The sequence below is a fragment of the Saimiri boliviensis genome, chromosome 5 (genome assembly GCF_048565385.1).
Source record: "Saimiri boliviensis isolate mSaiBol1 chromosome 5, mSaiBol1.pri, whole genome shotgun sequence".
Lineage (NCBI taxonomy): Eukaryota > Metazoa > Chordata > Mammalia > Primates > Cebidae > Saimiri > Saimiri boliviensis.
Genome location: NC_133453.1, coordinates 125,779,729 through 125,798,244, shown reverse-complemented (window position 1 = coordinate 125,798,244; position 18,516 = coordinate 125,779,729). Strand labels below are relative to the sequence as shown.

Sequence of the window (18,516 nt, the reverse complement as noted above, 5' to 3'; positions counted from 1 at the left end):
TGGGTCTGCCTGGACATTCAGCCAAAGGGTAAAGCTCAACACAGGAGACAGGCAATGAATTACGGGATGACAACCAGGAAGGAGTGTCTTTTCTGCCCCATGGCAGACCCTTTAAGGTGTGCTCATTACCCAGAAGTCCTTCTCTGTGTCCCTAGACTAGACTGCATGGGAAGCAGACACAGGCTAGAGGCAGACTCAGGTCGCTTCCCTCTTCCCTCCTTCCTTCCTTCTTTCTCATGCTTTCTGCAGGTCCCAGCGCCCCTGGCTGCTTACAGTTTCCACTGATGCCTCCTCCCCAGCCTTCTCTCTCCGGCTTACCATTTGGGGTTCATAGATACGGCAACCTGATATGCAGGATCCTCTGGGATATTCTGAACAAAGAAAATGAGGTAAATGATTCAATGTGGAGCTACTGTTTAAAAATACGAACAGATTGGAAAATTATGTAGTTTGTTAGACCTTGTTTTCTAGTTTTTAGGTTAGCAAATCTGATTGCAATAGGAGAACTCTACACCTTGTTCTAGATCTTTCTGTCCTTCCCTTCCTCTTACAAAACAATCCCCCTGGGGCTTGTGTAAACCCTTTCCTGGAAGCTGTTGACAGATCCCATAAAGAAGCCAGAGCTTGGGCCATGTACATTCTTGCTGGGCACTTCAGTTAATTAATAATTTACCTAGGAGGTATGATTTTGTTTGTTTGAGATGGAGTTCTGCTCTTGTTGCCTCGGCTGGAGTGCAGTGGCACGATCTTGGCTCACTGCAACTTCCATCTGCCTGGTTCAAGCGATTCTCCTGCCTCAGCCTCCCAAGTAGCTAGGATAACAGGCGCTCGCCACCACGCCCAACTAATTTTTTGTATTTTTAGTAGAGACTTGGCTTCACCATGTTGGCCAGTCTGGTGTCAAACTCCTGACCTCAGGTGATGCACCCGCCTCAGCGTCCTAAAGTGCTGGGATTACAGGTGTGAGCCACAGCGCCTGGCCAGGAGGTCTAATTCTTTTTTTTTTTTTTTTTTTTGAGACGGAGTTTCGCTCTTGTTACCCAGGCTGGAGTGCAATGGCACGATCTCAGCTCACGGCAACCTCCGCCTCCTGGGTTCAGGCAATTCTCCTGCCTCAGCCTCCTGAGTAGCTGGGATTACAGGCACGCGCCACCATGCCCAGCTAATTTTTTGTATTTTTAGTAGAGACGGGGTTTCACCATGTTGACCAGGATGGTCTCGATCTCTTGACTTCGTGATCCACCCGCCTCGGCCTCCCAAAGCGCTGGGATTGCAGGCGTGAGCCACCGCACCCGGCCAGGAGGTCTAATTCTTAACGGTTGATACTAGGACACAGGGGCTATCAGTGGAGAAGCATATTTGGCAGAGACAGCTCTGATTTACTTAGGGAGTCATATCTGAGAGGCAACTATCTATGCCATCTGAGACTCATGTCTACTGGGAGCAGGGTAAGACGTCGCAGTTTCCTTTTCTCTTCTCTTCCTCCAAGTGCCTCACCCACCCCCCAACTGCTTTCAATTTTAATTCATTTTGTGTGTTAATCGGAGCTGAGTGATGGGAAAGAACAGTCACTGAAGGTTGTAACAGGAAGTACGTACATGGGCACTATTACCTGGAATTCACACGAGAAACCACAAAATCAAGTGTTTGAACTGCAGTTACTTCTTCAGTGATGTAACACTGGGAAATCAGTAACTATTTCTGATTTGGTCTGTGACCTGGTTTTTTAAACTGCACCTTGCTGTTTGTTTTATTAATTTACTTTAAAAAAAGGTTTCTATGGCTTGCAATGATGGCTCATGCCTGTAATCGCAGCACTTTGGGAGACTGAGATGGATGGATCACCTGAGGTCAGGAGTTTCAGAACAGCCTGGCCAACATAGTGAAATCTCATCTCTACTGAAAATACAAAAGCTAGCTGGGCATGGTGGCGTGTGCCTGTAGTTCAGCTACTTGGGAGGCAGAGGCAGGAGAATCACTTGAACCCAGGAGGTGGAGGTTACAGTGATCTGAGATCGCACCATTGCATTCCAGCCTGGGTGACAAAAGTAAAACTCTATCTCAAAAAAAAAAAAAGAAAAGTTTTTATAAACCTCAACTCACTTCAGGCAGCACACAAAAATTAAATGGAAACAGACCACATTCCTAAATTTATCTGAAAACTATACAATGTCTAGAAGAAAATATAAGAGAAAATCTTTACAACCTTGGTGTAAGCAAATTTCTTAGGTAGAACACAAAAAGCTTGAGCCAGAAAATAAAATATTGATAATTTAAACATGAAAACAATTTTAATTTTTACTCTTAAAAATACACTTTTTTTTTTTTTTTTTTTGGAGACAGAGTCTCACTCTGTCACCCAGGCTAGAGTGCAGTGGTATGATCTTGGCTCACTGCAACCTCCGCCTCCCGGGTTCAAGCGATTCTCCTGCCTCAGCCTTCTGGGTAGCTGGGATTACAGGCATGTGCCATCATACTGGCTAATTTTTGTATTTTTAGTAGAGATGGGGTTTTACCATGTTGGTCAGGCTGGTCTCGAACTCCTGACCTCATGATCTGCCTGCCTCGGCCTCCCAAAGTGTTGGGATTACAGGCGTGAGCCACCGTGCCCGGCCAAAAAAGATGCTTTTAAGAACTTAAACAGAAGGTATTTGAATTATACCTCAACAAAGCTATTTTTAAAACACTCTCAAAAAGGCAAATCACACAGTGGGAGACAATATATACCACACTAACATCTGATAAAGAACGTGTATCCAGAATATATATGATACTCTTATAATTAATTCAATAACAAGATCATCATCCACCCAATATTAAGCATGAGTGAAAGATTTGGACACTTCACAAAAGCAGACAGGCCAATGGACATGGGAAAGATGTTCAACATCATTAGTCATCAGAGAAACGCAAATTGAAACCACAGCAAGAGACCACGACACACCCTCCAGAACAGCTAACATGAAAAAGATAGAAAATGCCAAGCTTTTGGGAAAATGAGGAGCAAATGGAACTCTTGAACACTGATGATAATGTAAAATTGTAGTACTACTTTGGAAAACAGCTTGGAAATTTCTTATAAAGTTAAACATAAGTTTACTGTAGGACCCAGAATTCCTCTCCCAGATATTTACTCCAAAGAAATAAAAATGTATGCCCCTATTATTCATAGCTTTATTCATAGCAGCCCAAACTGGAACCCAAATGTTCACCAAGAGGGGAGTGAATCAATACATTTGGGAATATCCATAAGACAGAATGTCACTCAGCAATAAAAAGGAATGGACTACTGGTGCATGCAACGGAATAAATCTCAAAACCATGTTGAGTGAAAAAAGCCGGTCATAAGAGTACATAGTGTATTATCTCCTTTGTATGAAACTCAAAAAAGAACAACATAGAGTATCAGAAAACAGGTCAGTTGTTGCCTGGGGCTGGGGTGTATTGACTGAGAAAGAACTTGTCCTGGCGTGAAACAAATATTCTTCATTTTGATTGTGGTGGTAGTTACAGGGGTGTGTAAATTTGTCAATACTCACAGAGATGTACGCTTAAAACTGGCACATTTTACTTTCGATAAATAATGTCTCAATGAAGTTGACACAGAAGAAAGCATTTTTGTGAAAAATGATTAATATGCATCAGAAGCAAGGTAAACAATAAGAAAAAATACAAAATGAGAGAAATAAAAATCACTCCAGCCGGGTATGGTGGCTCACGCCTGTAATCCCAGCACTTCGGGAGGCTGAGGTGGGTGGATCATGACGTCAGAGGTTTGAGACCAGCCTGGCCAATATAGTGAAACCCAATCTCTACTAAAAATACAAACATTAGCCAGGCATGATGGTGCACACCTGTAACCTCAGCTACTCAGGAGGCTGAGGCGGGAGAATCGCTTGAACCTGGGAAGTGGAGGTTGCAGTGAGCCGAGATCCTGCTATTGCACTCCAGCCCGAGCACCAAGACTGAAACTCCATCTCCAATAAAAAATCACTCCAAGTATGAATTTAAAGTAGGTTATTAATGCCATGAATAAGGTCCTGAAGCACCATTATTTTGTTTTCCTTGTTATTTAAGAGGACTCTGTCATCGCTGACACTCTACCAGGCCCCCGCTGCGTGGTTTGGTCTTTACAATGATTGTCCCACTTCATTTCAGTTGTGTCCTCCTGGGGATCTGTCTTTTCTGCAGCTTTGCTGAGCTGTTTTCAGGACCTTCTGCCACAGATGTTTGCCCCTGCTGTTCCCCCTGCCTCCAGCTCTGCTTAATGCTTATTTGTTTTTCAGGTTTTAGCTCAAAGTTTACTTCTTTAGGGATACCTTCCCCGACTAGGTTAAATTCTGCAATCATAGTCTTGTAAAACACCACTGTCTCAATTATGGGGTTACATTTGTATGATTTTTATTTTTTTGGAGAACTAGTCTCGTTCAGGCTAGAGTACAGTGGTGTGATCTCGGCTCACTGCAACCTCTGCCTCCTGGGTTCAAGTGATTTTCCAGCCTCAGCCTCCCAAGTAGCTGGGACTACATGTGCATGCCAGCATGCCCTTCTAATTTTTTGTATTTTTAGTGGAGACAGGGTTTCACTGTGTTAGCCAGGATGGTCTCAATCTCCTGATCTCGTAATCCACCCGCCTTGGCCTCCCAAAGTGCTGGGATTACAGGTGTTAGCACCACGCCCGGCCTTTGTATGATTTTTAAATCAATATATCTGTTTCCCCAACAGATAGTAAGTTCTGTGTGGGCAGGAACCATGGCTGCTTTTGTTTACCATTTTATTTCAGAGCCCAGTTCAGAGCCCGGTAACAGCTCAATAAATATTTGTTTAAAAAGAATTGGGGGCCAGGCACAGTGACTCATACCTGTAATCCCAGCACTTTGGGAGGCTGAGGCAGGAGGATCACTTGAAGTCAGGAGTTCAAGACCAGCCTGGCCAACATGGTGAAACCCCATCCCTACTAAAAATACAAAAATGAGCTGGGCGTGGTGGTGCGAGACTGCAATCCCAATTACTCAGGAGGCTGAGGCAGAATTGCTGGAACCCAGAAGATGGAGGCTGCAGTGAACCAACATTGTGTTACTGCACTTCAGCCTGGGCAACAGGGCAAGACACTGTCTCAACAACAAGAACAACAAAACCACAGTAACAAATGGGAATGAACATTAATTGGTTTTGGTTATGTCATTTGGTAGCAAATGAGGCTGGGGTGAGGCTGAACATCATATTCTCAGTAACAACATGCGCTGTGGTTTGACTGCTCCAAAACTCATGTCAAAACTACATCCCCAATGCAACGGTGTTGAGAGGTTTGGCCTTTAAGAGCTAATTGGATCATGAGGGCTCTGTCCTCATGAATGAATTAATCCATTTATGGATTAACAAATTAATGGGCTAATGGATTATGGGTTACCATGGGAGGGGAACTGGTGGCTTTATAAGGAGAGGAAGAGAGACCTGAGCTAAGATGCTCAGCCCCCTTGCCATGTGATACCCTGCACTGCCTCAGTAGTCTAGAGTCCGTACCAGCAAGAAGGCCCCCACCAGACGCACCTCCTCAACCTTGGACTTCCTGACTTCCATAGCTGTACAAAAGGAAATTTCTTCCCTCTACAAATAAACCATTTTAGGTATTCTGTTATAAACAACAGAAAATGGACTAACACAGTATGGGAGAGTGTAATGGCTGTTTAATGGTTGTTTTCCATGTGCGAAGAATTTTAGATACATGATTTTTAATCTTCATGACAACCCTCTGAACTAGATACTTTCCCTATTTTACCATTGAAGAAACAGTCTTAAAACCAGCAAGAAACGTGTCCAGTGTCACGGAGTAGGGGACATCTGACCTCCCGCTAGTCCTCACTGGCCCTTAGTCACAGGGCGTCCTCCTCCTACACAACTTCCTCCTGATCTCATGGGGCCACTCAGACCCTCTGCTTCCTTCCCTGTCCATTTCACAAGATGAAACTCTGCACGAAGGCCAACTGGGTGAAACCGGTTTCCCCACTGATGGTAAGGACCTTTGGTGGCCAGGGGGCCATCCCAATATACTACATCATCTTCATCTTTTACACTTTTCTACGTGTTCTCCCAGTCGTATTGTCCTCAACTTAAACTGGTTGCTATTATTTTGGATCTGGACACATTCTGCATAGTGTGCAAAGTTGCTGACAGGGAAATATTGCTTTGTAACATCCCACAGGACATGAAAATCCAAGAAATCCTTTATTTATAATTGGGAGCTCTGTGTGATTATTTCTGCTTGAAGATGCTATTAGGATCCCATCATCAGGACAGGGCAACACTGAATGGTTTTTCTGCAGTTTGCGTTTTTGTGGATTCATCTGCCTTATGACTGAAGGCAGCATTTTCATGACAGCTGACTGAGCCCAGGACTACGATTTTTTGCCTTAAAAGCTAAGCCTAACCAGCTCACATGATATCCAAACCCGTGATCAATGTTTCCTTGCCCTGTTTTAAAGTAGGAGGTAGATGACTATGGTATCTGTGCAACAGAAGAATGTCAATGTAGAGTTTAGTATTATAAACACTTGCAACACAATTATTTTCACATAATCTCATCTTGTTGACCTTGCTTCCTATTTCACTGAGAATTTCTACATCCTCTCTCCACCATATCTAAGTCCCCTCTGCACCTACATTGGCTTATTTTCCCTGCCTGCTATTATGGCGAATCAGTTATTCTAAGGCCAGCCCCTACACTTGTGTGTTAGACTTTCTTATTTCCTCTGCAGGAGGAAACTATTCTGCATCGTACAGTTTACCCTCTCTAATGGACCAGCCCTATTAGCACATGAACTTGCTACAGTTTCTCCTATAGTAAGAACAAACAAAAAACAAAACACACAGTCTCTCAGTGACTACGGTATTTTTTCTGCTTCCTGTCATAGAAAAAGTCCTCAAAAGAGCTGTCTATAATACTTGCTGTCCCCAATTCCTCTCCTTTCATTGTCTCTTGAACATGTATCAGTCAGACTCTTATCCCCACAACTAAGTTCAGGGATGAATTCTCAGTCCTCAACTTCCTTGATGTGACATTTGACACAGTGAATGAGTTTCTACAGATTCTAATTTGACTTCTGGGACGCTACTCCGTCTTGGCTCTCCTCACATGTCACTGATTACTCTGTCTCCCTTGATGAATCCTCATCTCCTCAAGCTAATCTCTCTTAACTCTAAATATTGGAGTGCCTTGGCTAGTTTTTGTCTTTCTTCTCTTCCTTACCTGCCTTCACATGCTAGATGTCTTTTTCAGTAGTATGGCTTTAAGGGTCAACCATGTGCTGAAGACTCCCAATATCATAACTCCAGCGAAGACCTCTCTCTTGAAATCCAGGTTCAAATATCCAACTGCTGACCTGATGTCTCTCTATTTGGATGTTTAACAAGCACTTCAGACTTAATGTCTAAATCTGAACCTCAGAAGCTCTAACCCGTGAACCCTTCACTATCTGAGTTGATGGCATTTCCTTCTTTTTACCCACTTAGGGTAGAAATCCTTTGGACTCATTGACTCTTTTCTTTCACATATGCATTCAATCCGCCAGGTAAAAAACTGTGTGGTTCTTTCATCAATGTATTATATAGGGTCTAGATATATTATCTAGGGTCAGGCGTGATGGCCCACGCCTGTAATCCCAGCACTTTTGGAGGCCGAGGCAGGTGGATCATGAGGTCAGGAGATCGATACCATAGCCAATGTGGTGAAACCCCGTCTCTACCAAAAATAGAAAAATTAGCTGGGCATGGTGGTGTACATCTGTAGTCCTAGCTACTCATGAGGCTGAGGCAGGAGAATCTCTCAAACCCGGGAAGCAGAGGTTGCAATGAGCTGAGATCCTGCCACTGCACTCCAGCCTGGCAACAGAGCGAGACTCCATCTTAAAAAAAAAAAACAACAAAAAGCAAAACATCTAGTATTAAATTACTAAACTACTGCTGGCCTGACTCTAGCCACTCAAAGTCCCTTGTATAGATTTTGCAGTGACCTCCTAACTGGTCGTCTGGCTTATTTCCTTGCTCCTCTACAGTTTGTTCCCAACCTGCAGTCAGAAGGATCCTTTAAAATGTCCGATCACTGTGTTTCCTCTCCATTCACAACTCAATGGTTTCTGCTGCACACAGAAAAACAGTCCAAGTTCTTAAACTAAGCTCCAAGGCCTTTCACAACTTACCTCCTTGTGAACATCTTGACTTCATCTTTCCCTTGCTCAAGAAGCTTCTCTACAGTGTCAACCACACACTCGCTTCCCCATATCTGATGTTACTGAGTCTTTTTTAAGGATCTCGATCTCCGCCTTGGTAATATGGCAATGAAGCTTAAACGAAATTGGGTGGAATGGCCACAGAGCTCTCTGGGGGTTCAGAACCGTCATGAACTTCACACCTAGTGTCGTGTGTACGAGTGCTGATGCTTTCAAAGTACAATCCTTGGCTGGGCGCGGTGGCTCACGCCTGTAATCCCAGCACTTTGGGAGGCCGAGGCGGGTGGATCATGAGGTCAGAAGTTCAAGACCAGCCTGAGCAAGATGGTGAAACCCCATCTCTTCTAAAAATACAAAAATTAGCCAGGCACAGTGGCAGGCGCCTGTAATCCCAGCTACTCGGGAGGCTGAGGCAGGAGAATTGCTTGAACCTGGGCAGCAGAAGTTGCAGTGGGCTGAGATCACACCATTGCACTCCAGCCTGGGTGACAGAGTGAGACTCCATCTCAAAAAAAAAAAAAAAAAAAAAAAAAAGAAAGTACAATCCTTGATGGAAATGCGGAGTATGAATACTACATTGTTGTTACTCTCAAGGATTTACCTAACTGGACAAGGCTGTTTTATTTTTAAAGGGTTCTGCCCGGGGTGTACAGTCATTCAGAGTAGATATGGATACATGGAAAATCTATGCCTTTGAAATTCTGCAGGGGCACCTGACCCACAGCATTCTTCCTCCATGTGCTGGGGTCGCCTGCATCGGTGAGTCCTCAGCCTGCTCTGCCTGCCGTTTCACTGTGTCCTTTCAGTTTCACTCTTCTTGATATCCAATCAGCTCCTCAACCAGTAACTTGGTTCCCGGCAGTCATCCTCAAACCTTCCTCCATTCCTTTCATTCAACTAAAAAAGAACACATCCTGCCAATCTTACTTCTTCACTATCTCTTAATCTACCCACTTTTCTCATTCTTAACTTTTACACCAGCCCGACCACTGATAGAACTTTTTTTTTTTTTTTTTTTTTTCAGATGGAGTTTCGCTCTTGTTGCCCAGGCTGGAGTGCAATGGTGTGATCTCGGCTCACCACAACCTCCAACTCCTGGATTCAAGCGATTCTCCTGCCTCAGCCTCCCAAGTAGCTGGGATTACAGGCCATGTGCCACCACACCCCGCTAATTTTGTATTTTTAGTAGAGGCAGGGTTTCTCCATGTTGGTCAGGCTGGTCTCAAACTTCCAACCTCAGGTGATCTGCCCACCTCAGCCTTCCAAAGTGCTGGGATTATAGGCATGAGCCACCGTGGCGGGCCAAAACTTTTTTACTGATGTATCTGTATGTACTCCTGGCTCCATTCGCTACATTCGATACAGCCAGCATATTAATCTTAAAATGGAACTCTGATGTCAGATACTGCTTAAAATCATTCAATTGTTTTCCACTATTTTTAGGGACTCACATCCTTCTATAAAACCCTACTTTCCCACCTGAGCATGAGCTGGACTTGGTGACTCACTTCTACAGAATATAGAAAGGGTAAACAAAGGAACTCTTATATGGAGAAACCTGGAAACACTACTTTGGCCAGGTGATCAAGGTTAAGGTGGTAAGTTGTGTTGATAGCACCCCTTGTTATCATTCGATGAAAAGGCATTTAATCTTTGTGGTATTGTTTCCCCAAAACCCATAATCCCAGGAAAACATCAAACATAAATTTGGGGACAGTCTACAAAATACCCAACCAGTATTTCTCAAAACTGTCAAGGTCATCAAAAACAAAATGAGGAAATTTTCACATTGAAGACGAGCCTATAGACTGGGTGCAGTGGCTCACACCTGTAATCCCAGCACTTTAGGAAGTCGAGGCAGATGGACCACCTGAGGTCAGGAGTTCGAGATCAGCCCGGCCAACATGATGAAACCCCATTTCTACTAACAATACAAAAATTAGCTGGGCATGGTGGCATGTGCCTGTAATCCCAGCTACTTGGGAGGATGAGGCAGGACAATCGCTTGAACCTGGGAGGCAGAGTTTGTAGTGAGCTGAGATTGTGCCACTGCACTCTAGCCTGGGTGATGGAGTGAGACTCCAACTCAAAAAAAAGAATAAAACAAAAAGAGAAGCCTATAGAGACACAATGTGGTATCCTGGATTGATCCTAGAACAGAAAACAGACATCACTGGAAAAACCAGTGAAAAACCTTTGGAGTCTAGTTAATGGTAATATGTCAGTGTTTCTTAGTTCTGTCAAATGTGCCATGGCAATGTAAGATTGGGAGAACTGGATAAAGGATATGTAGGAACTATTTGTACTGTCTTTGTAACTTTTATGTGAATTTCAAATTATTCCAAATGTTCATTAAAAAAAAAAAAAAAAAAAAAAAAAAGACACTGGCCAGGCGCAGTGGCCTGTAATCCCAGCACTTTGGTAGGCTGAGGCAGGCAGATCACCTGAAGCCAGGAGTTTGAGACCAGCCTGGCCAACATAGTAAAACCCCATCACTACTAAAAATACCAAAAATTAGCTGTGCATGGTGTCAGGTGCCTGTAATCCCAGCTACTTAGGAGGCTGAGGCAGGAGAATTGCCTGAACCTGGGAGGCAAAGGTTGCAGTGAGCCGAGATCGTGCCATTGTACTCCAGCCTGGGCAACAGAGCGAGACTTCGTCTCAACAAAAACAGAAAAACACAAAACAAGCTCATGCCGTCTGGACCCTAGTTCTTCAGCTTCAGCTCATACCTCTCTCCTCCTGGCTCCTGGCTGATTAGCCATTGTAGCCACCTTTCAATTCCTCTAAAATATCATGCCATGGTTCCCTGTAGAACCTTTGTGCATAGTTGTTTCTTCATGAAAAATTTTCTGGTTTTTTCTCTCTTCTCTATTCTCACTGACTCTCTCACTTAATGAATGCTTATTTAGCCTTGCGATTTCAGCTGAAAAGTCATTTCTTTGGAATGGGGGTGGGAGTGATGGTGGCAAGGGGGAAGTAAGGGTCACTAGCAACCTCCTGATCTATCAGAATGGAAAGAATACTCCGTACAGGATGGCTGTATTATCCTTTGCATGATAATTCTATTTCTTCCTGCAAATCAGCACTTGGTTTATACACTGATTAACTGTAGGACTTCCTAAACTTTACTATGGATATGAATCCCCCAGGGATCATGTTAAAATATTGACTCAGACTCAGCAGGTCTGGGGAGGGCCTGGTATCTTACGGGTCTAATAAGCTCCCAAGTGATGCTGATGCTGTTGGTTCACAGATCACACTGAAGCAGCAAACATTGGTAAATGGGTCACATTTTGTCATGCTGGCCAAAATTAAGTTGTGGGTCTATAAATCAATTTAAGGACGAGACCATTGATATACATAAATTCAGTGCTTTGTTTTGAGACGGAGTCTCATTCTGTTGCCCAGGCTGGAGTACAGTGGCACCATCTTGGCTCTCACTGCAACCTCTGCCTGCCAGGTTCAAGCAATTCCCTGCCTCAGCCTCGCGAGTGGCTGGGATTACAGGCACGCACCACCATGCCTGGCTAATTTTTGTATTTTTAGTAGAGACAGGGTTTCACCGTCTTGGCCAGGCTGGTCTTGAACTCTTGACCTCGTGATCCACCTGCCTCAGCCTCCCCAAGTGTTGGGATTATAGGTGTGAGCCACCACACACTCGGCCGCTTGTTTTATCTTCAATGACAGAAGCTCTTGTCTATCCATCTCTGCTATTTCCTCCCTCAACTTGCTCAACTTACTCAACTTACATGTAGTATGTTGAGCTGAAAGTAAACACAACCAGTGAGACCGCATGGCAGGGTTATTGGGTTTTCTCTGGTGACACTACCACTTTTCTTTTAAACTTCTATAATGGCTGCATAACACCTTGAGCTGAGGGAGTCACGCCTTCTGAAAACTAGCCTGCCATGCCACCCTTAAAATGTGGTGCAGCATTTCAACTATAGCTCCATCAGCAAAGAGTACAATGGGGTTTCTTTTCTTTTCTTTTTTGAGATGGACTGTCGCTCTTGTTGCCTGGGCTGGAGTGCCATGGCGTGATCTCAGCTCATAGCAACCTTCACCTCCCGGGTTCAAGTGATTCTCCTGCGTCAGCCTCCTGAGTAGCTGGGATTACAGGAGTCTGACACCATGCCTGGCTAATTTTTTTGTGTTTTTAGTAGAGACAGAGTTTCACTATGTTGGTCAGGGTAGTGTTGAACTCCTGACCTCAGACGATCCACCCGCCGTGGCCTCCCAAAGTGCTGGGATCATAGGCCTGAGCCACTGCGCCCGGCCGGGTTTCTTCTCTTGACCTGGACTTCCAACAGCAGCTGGGGATTTTATTAGCTTAATAAGTTGCTCTTTCCACCTTGTCCTTGCATGACACAGCCTTCCCTCACTGACTCAGCAGCTATCTGCCAAGCATCCCTTCCACACCAGGCCTGGTACTGAGCAGAGAAGAAACAGGTGAATACAGAACATGGGCCCGTCGCATACTGCACGGGAAGAACAAGAACAGAGCTCCGGAGCTAATAAAACAGTGCTGTGACAGGGGACGAGGTGCGGTTTAGTGTCAGTTTTGGAGATCTGGGTTAGAATCTGATGACCTTTACGTAGCACCTACGTGAGCTAGGGCAAGATACTTAGGATTTCCAAACCTGCTTCCTCTTCTATAAAAGTACTGTAATAATACGTACTTTGTGGTTTGTTTTGAGGAACACAGAGAGTACATGGGAAATTTAACACGGCACCTGGCACTGAGTGAACTCAACAATGGCACCTGTCATCACTGGCCTTACTTTCGTCCAGATGCCCGTTCTCTCATCGTTCACTTTTAAAATTTTGTCTCATACGAATCAGCCTTACGTCTAACTACAATCCACGGACACAACTGTGCCAAAATGCAAAAATCAGCCGGGCATGGTGGTGCCCGCCTGTAACCCCAGCTACTCGGGAGCGTGAGGCCGGAGAATCGCTCTAAGCCGGGGGGCGGAGGTTGCAGCGAGCCAAGATCGCGCCCCTACCCCAGCCCGAGAGGGGAGACTCTCCGCGCCCCCCCCCCCCAAACAACAACAACAACAAGAACGCGCTTGGCCTAGGGTCCGGCCGGTAGGAAGCACTCACGAAATTCTGATTATTTTGACCTTGGACCTCTCGTCCGACATTCAGGTTTCTTACTTTCAGAGGAAGAAACGGGACACAGGCGGTCTCCGAGGCTGCCGCCAGCGGAGACAATCTCCAATGAAAAGCAGCCATCGATTAAATATTTGCTCAACAAAGTCAACTTCTCTCCCCGGACCCCGTCGAGCGCCCACTCGAGACCTGGCCCGGAGCCGGGCGGGACCGATCCGCGGGTCCCACTCGCCGTGTAAGTGGGTGGAGAACACCCCACACGCCCGGACCAACAGGCGGGGTGGACGAGGACCGCGTTGGCCGCCTCAGCCCATCTTGCCGCTCGCCTCCCGCTCACCTCCCCGCCCTCTGCGGCTTCCCACTTCCGCCGGCAGTGCCCACACGCCCCTTCCGGCCTAGGCCCCACCCCGACGGGAGCTCGGGGCTCGGTTCTCCCAGCGCCCGCCGGCGGCCACGCCCACCCGCGACTCTCAGGCCACCCGGCGGGCCGACCCGCGGGAGGTGGCGGGACGCAGGGCGGATGGCGGCACGGGCCGGGATGGAGGACGCTGACTCCAACGCGAACGCAGACCCGGAGGTGCGGGAGCTGCAGGAGCTGCCGAAGAAGCCGGGGAAGCAGCACGAACCGCGGAGGACACTCCGCCTCGCAGGCGCCCGCCCTCCCTCCTAAGGCGCGGGGTCCCCTCGAGGCTTCCCCCTGGGCTTCCGCGCCAGCTCGGGCAGCCGCGCCGGGTGGAGCCGAGGCGGACGAGCAGCGCAGAGCCGCGAGGGCGGCTTGCTGGAGGAGCTGGAGCGCCTGCCACCCTGGGAGGAGCGGGAAGAGAGCGGGAGGGTGCGGGGCGGGGCCGGCCCTGGGGCGGAGAGCGTCCCCGGGGGTCCCTGCGGTCCCGCGCCTGGCTTCCTGCAGCCAGGTCCGCCCTCCCGCGGGGACTCGTGGTGTTCTTGATCTGGTATTGCAGAGGGAAGGCCAGCTGGAGTTGGGGGTTCGAGGCATGCGAGTAACGGGGCTTGTAGCTGCTTCTCTGGATTGTGGACCCTCGGTGCTGGACACTGCTGGGGTCTGTGGGTTAGTTGGATTGTGCGCCGTGGGGAGGAGTCGGAGGTGGGAAACTGCTATGTATAAGAGACCGGCTTTCGGATGGTGGCCTGGGCATTTTGGATGTCGGGGAGGGGTGGGCATGATAAGGTATTGGTGTTTGGGATCAATTTCTAGCGGAGATGGGGAGACCGTGTGGATCAGCACCCCCCTTTGGGTAGTGGAGTAAAGCTTGCCACGTGTGAAGAAAGCAGAGGATGGTGCTGCTTTGTGTGAAGAGTCCAGGGTGGAACAAGAGCCCTGGCTCTGATTTTTTAAAACAAGAAGTGAGTCTGGCATGTTGAAGAGCTCTGATTCAGACAGTTACATCCATCCTTCATTTCCACGTCCACCTAGGGGCAGAGAAAAAGAGTCCTATTTAAAAATCTAAACCAAAGCTGTATTGTCATAAGCCACTTCTTGATGAAACTGTGACCCACACTTAATATGACTTTCATAAATAGTACATGGGAGCTTTTCCCCTCGTTTCACAAATATTTTACAATATTTTACAAATAAAGCACCCTACATGGGTGCGGTGCCTCACGCCTATAATCCCAGCACTTTGGGAGGCCGAGGTGGGTCGATCACGAGGTCAGGAGTTCAAGACCAGCCTGGCCAACATACTGAAACCCCATCTCTACTAAAATAAAAAAAAATAATAATAAAAATTAGCCAGGCATCGTGGTGTGCGCCTGTAGTCCCAGCTATCTGGGTGCTGAAGCAGAGGAATCACTTGAACCCAGGAGGTGGAAGTTGCAGTGAGCCGAGATTTCGCCATTGCACTCCAGCCTGGCAACAGAGCGAAATTCCGTCTCAAAACAACAACAACAAAATTAAACAATTGTCCTCTCAGAGAAGTTTCTATCTGCAGTATTCCTATAGGTTCTAAAATTAGTTTGAATTAATAGAAAATTAAAATATTTTACCTACTTTGTGAAAATGAGTAAGAATGACAAAAATCTATGTAGGTAGATGTGATCCACGTTTATATATTTATAAACATATAAAATGGTATATTAAATATGTGTTTAACCTCAACAACATTGAAGTGCTAAAGTTGCTTTCTGACACTGCTGTGCTAATGCCCGTGCTGAGGGTCCCTCTGCGATGCGGAAGGTGTTCACGCCTCATGCAGGGCTCCTCTGCAGTGGCGCTGGGAGAACTGCAAAGGCTCCAGGGAGAAAGACGGAGCGCTTTGACAGAAGTAGATGTTCTCATGTGTGTTCTCTCCTTCAGCTCTACACAGGGTGTGGTTGAAGAAGAAATATTGATTCGTTCTTCCGATTCCAAATTTAAAATGTCTAGGTGGAAAAATATGTATATTTGAGATATATTTACTTAAAGTATATTTTTAATTTTAAAGGTATGTTTATATATCTTTTTTGCTATTGCTGTTCTTGACCAATTTTTTATGCTTTATTACCGGTATGGCCTGTAAAGATTTCTGCCATATATGTAATATACCATGTAATATACATGTAATACACACATAACCATGCTATATGTAAATATTTTCCTATTGTTCTTTTTAGTTTTTCATAGTAAAAAAAAATTTTTGGCCAGGCACAGTGGCTCACACCTGTAATCCCAGTATTTTGGGAAACCAAGGCATGTGGATCACAAGGTCAGGAGGTCGAGACCATCCTGGTTAACACGGTGAAACCCCGTCTCTACTAAAAGTACAAAAAATTAGCTGGGTGTGGTGGCACATGCCTGTAGTCCCAGCTACTTGGGAGGCTGAGGGAGAATCTCTTGAATCCAGGAGGTGGAGGATGCAGTGGGCTGAGATCACACTACTGCACTTACTCCAGGCTGGGCGACAGAGGGAGGCTGCATCTCAAAAAAAAAAAATTAATCTTCATCTGGTGGAATTCATCAATATTTTCTTTGTTCACTGTCTTTTCTTTAGACGTTGATGTGTATAGAATGACATGTTAACTGCTCAATGATAATAGACAATATTGTCATAATAATAAAAATCATTTCAGAGGGCCTCATTATACTTGCAAAACATGGGCTTTTGGAAGGAGCACAATGAAGTGGATACCTCCCTAGAGTGTAATCTCTGAGTATGTACTGGCAGGAGAAAAAGAGGAAGAAGAGAGGGACAGTTTCCTTCCTCTGTCAAGGCATGACAGCTGTCTCAGAGCACAACCCACACTTAACGAGGACGCAGAAAATGGCTTTCTTAGGAAGTCTTTCAAAAGAAATCCCCCGGGCTGGAGGTATCATCTGCTCTGCCAGTGATGCTCATAAAATGATTCCAAGGCACCACATTGCTCTCAAGTCTCTGCCAACTACCAAAGAGTTACGTTTGGTTTATGTTTCAGTATTAGTCACACTAGGCTCTGAGCTACTCGCAGGCATTGTAACCCCAGGTTTTGTAATCTGTAACATGCAGATGCAAATACTTGTTAGATGAACATTTGAAAAAAAAATGTTTTGACAGTTTTAGAATATTTTGGCGTTTGTTTTGAAACGCATGGAGTGAAATGAAGTGGGTGTTTGCATTCTAATCCAGGTCCAAGCACCAAGGGGTTGACTAATCTTAGATAACTGATTTTTTTGTGTGCCTCAGTTTCCTCATTTGTTCAAATAAAAGAGGGCCTTAGGCTAGATGATCTCAGAGGTACTTTTCAGTGAGAATTGTATGATTATAGATTGTAAATTAAATAAAATGTCCAGCTAATTGGGTTATCCTGTATTTTTAAAACTATTATAAAGAGAATAGATTATAAAAGAAACCATCAACCTTTTTATAGCTTCAAAGGTATTGCTTTAATTTGGATTTACTGTTCTCATGATTTTCAAGACAATGCACTTTACAATATAATAGAATTCATATTACAAATATAAGTACATTGAAATCAATGTTGGACGAATTAAGAACGAGAAGAAAAAATAGGCTTTCTATCCTCTAGAGCTGTGCTTGCTGTCCACTATGGTAGTGAAATGTGGCTAGTTTGAATTAAGATGAGCTATAAGTACTAAATACTAATTGGATTTTGAGGGTTATGAAAAATAATCTCAGTGATTTGATATTGATTCACATATTGGAATAATTGTATCTTAAAAAATTAATTTTTCCTACTTTTCTTTTTAAAATGTGGCTACCAAAAATGACAATTACAGATGTAGGTCAGTCACATTGTGTTTCTGTTACACAATGCTGCTATGTAGCATCTACACATTCATCACATAAGGAGACATTTCCATCAACCACTGTGGTCCCTTAAGATGATAATAGAGCTGAAAAATTCCTAATACCTACTGATGCGGTAGCCAAGCAACACACTACCTTTTCTGTGCTGAGATACACAGGTATCATGATGCTACGATTGCCTACAGTATTCAGTAGAAAATACGCTGCGTCAGGTGTGCAGCAGCTTTGGGTAACCACGCTGATGTCCGCACAAGAAGGAAATGGTGATGACTTCGCTGCTTGCCCTGCCTTGTCCTCCTTTCCTGGCCCCCGAGGCCCCGGTCCTGCACAGTTCGGGGATCCCAGGCCCCGGGGAGACTGCCAGATGCTTTTACCGTCCCCGCCGGCGGCTCTGCCACCGCCGCGGTCCCGCCGAGGGCCCGGGCCCAGGGAGGTCCGGGGGCAGGCGGCCGCGGCGCCCCACCACGAGTCCCGCCAACCGGGGAGGGCGGGCCGGACCACGCGGGCCGCGCCAGCGCCGGGTCCTACGGGCCGGAGGCGAGGCAGGCGCGCGACCCGGAAGCGGGCCGGGGGGCGCTGCCCCGAGACCAGACCCTCCCCTAGGCCGCGGATCCTCCTGGGAGCGGCCAGGGGCGGGGACCGAACCCCGGGGCACCGAGGGCGGGATCGGACTCGGCCGGGCCGTGCGATGGCGGCGGCGGCGGTGAGCGGCGCCAAGCGGAGCCTGCGGAACGAGCTGAAGCAGCGTCTGCGGGCCATGAGCGCCGAGGAGCGGCAACGCCAGTCCCGCGTGCTTACCCAGAAGGTGCGAGACCGCCCACCGCGGAAGCCGAGGCGGGCAGACCCCCCGAAGGCCCGGCGGCCGGCGCCCGCGGATCCACGCAGGTTCCGCGCAGGCGCTGCGCTACGCGCCCCGGCGCGCGCACGTCCCC

General features: G+C 46.4%; 2 protein-coding genes across 3 annotated transcripts in view; one reads left to right on the top strand and one right to left on the bottom strand.

The window, feature by feature from the left end:
* LOC141584641 (uncharacterized) overlaps positions 1 to 17,808 on the bottom strand; it is a 28,617-nt gene extending 10,809 nt beyond the window's left edge. The window contains exons 1-3 of the mRNA XM_074399918.1: positions 15,455 to 17,808; positions 13,389 to 14,771; positions 319 to 371 (exon numbers count right to left, since the gene is read on the bottom strand). Of these exons, the coding sequence (XP_074256019.1) occupies positions 319 to 371; positions 13,389 to 14,718 (1,383 nt within the window). The 5' untranslated portion in view covers positions 14,719 to 14,771; positions 15,455 to 17,808. The remainder of the gene's footprint in view (positions 1 to 318; positions 372 to 13,388; positions 14,772 to 15,454) is intronic.
* Positions 17,809 to 18,163: 355 nt separating this feature from the next.
* MTHFS (methenyltetrahydrofolate synthetase) overlaps positions 18,164 to 18,516 on the top strand; it is a 296,448-nt gene continuing 296,095 nt past the window's right edge. Inside the window, exon 1 of one of the 2 annotated variants that reach the window (XM_074399920.1) lies at positions 18,164 to 18,389. In XM_074399920.1, the coding sequence (XP_074256021.1) occupies positions 18,273 to 18,389 (117 nt within the window). In that variant the 5' untranslated portion in view covers positions 18,164 to 18,272. The remainder of the gene's footprint in view (positions 18,390 to 18,516) is intronic. The other variant, XM_039480074.2, reaches the window with a different exon arrangement.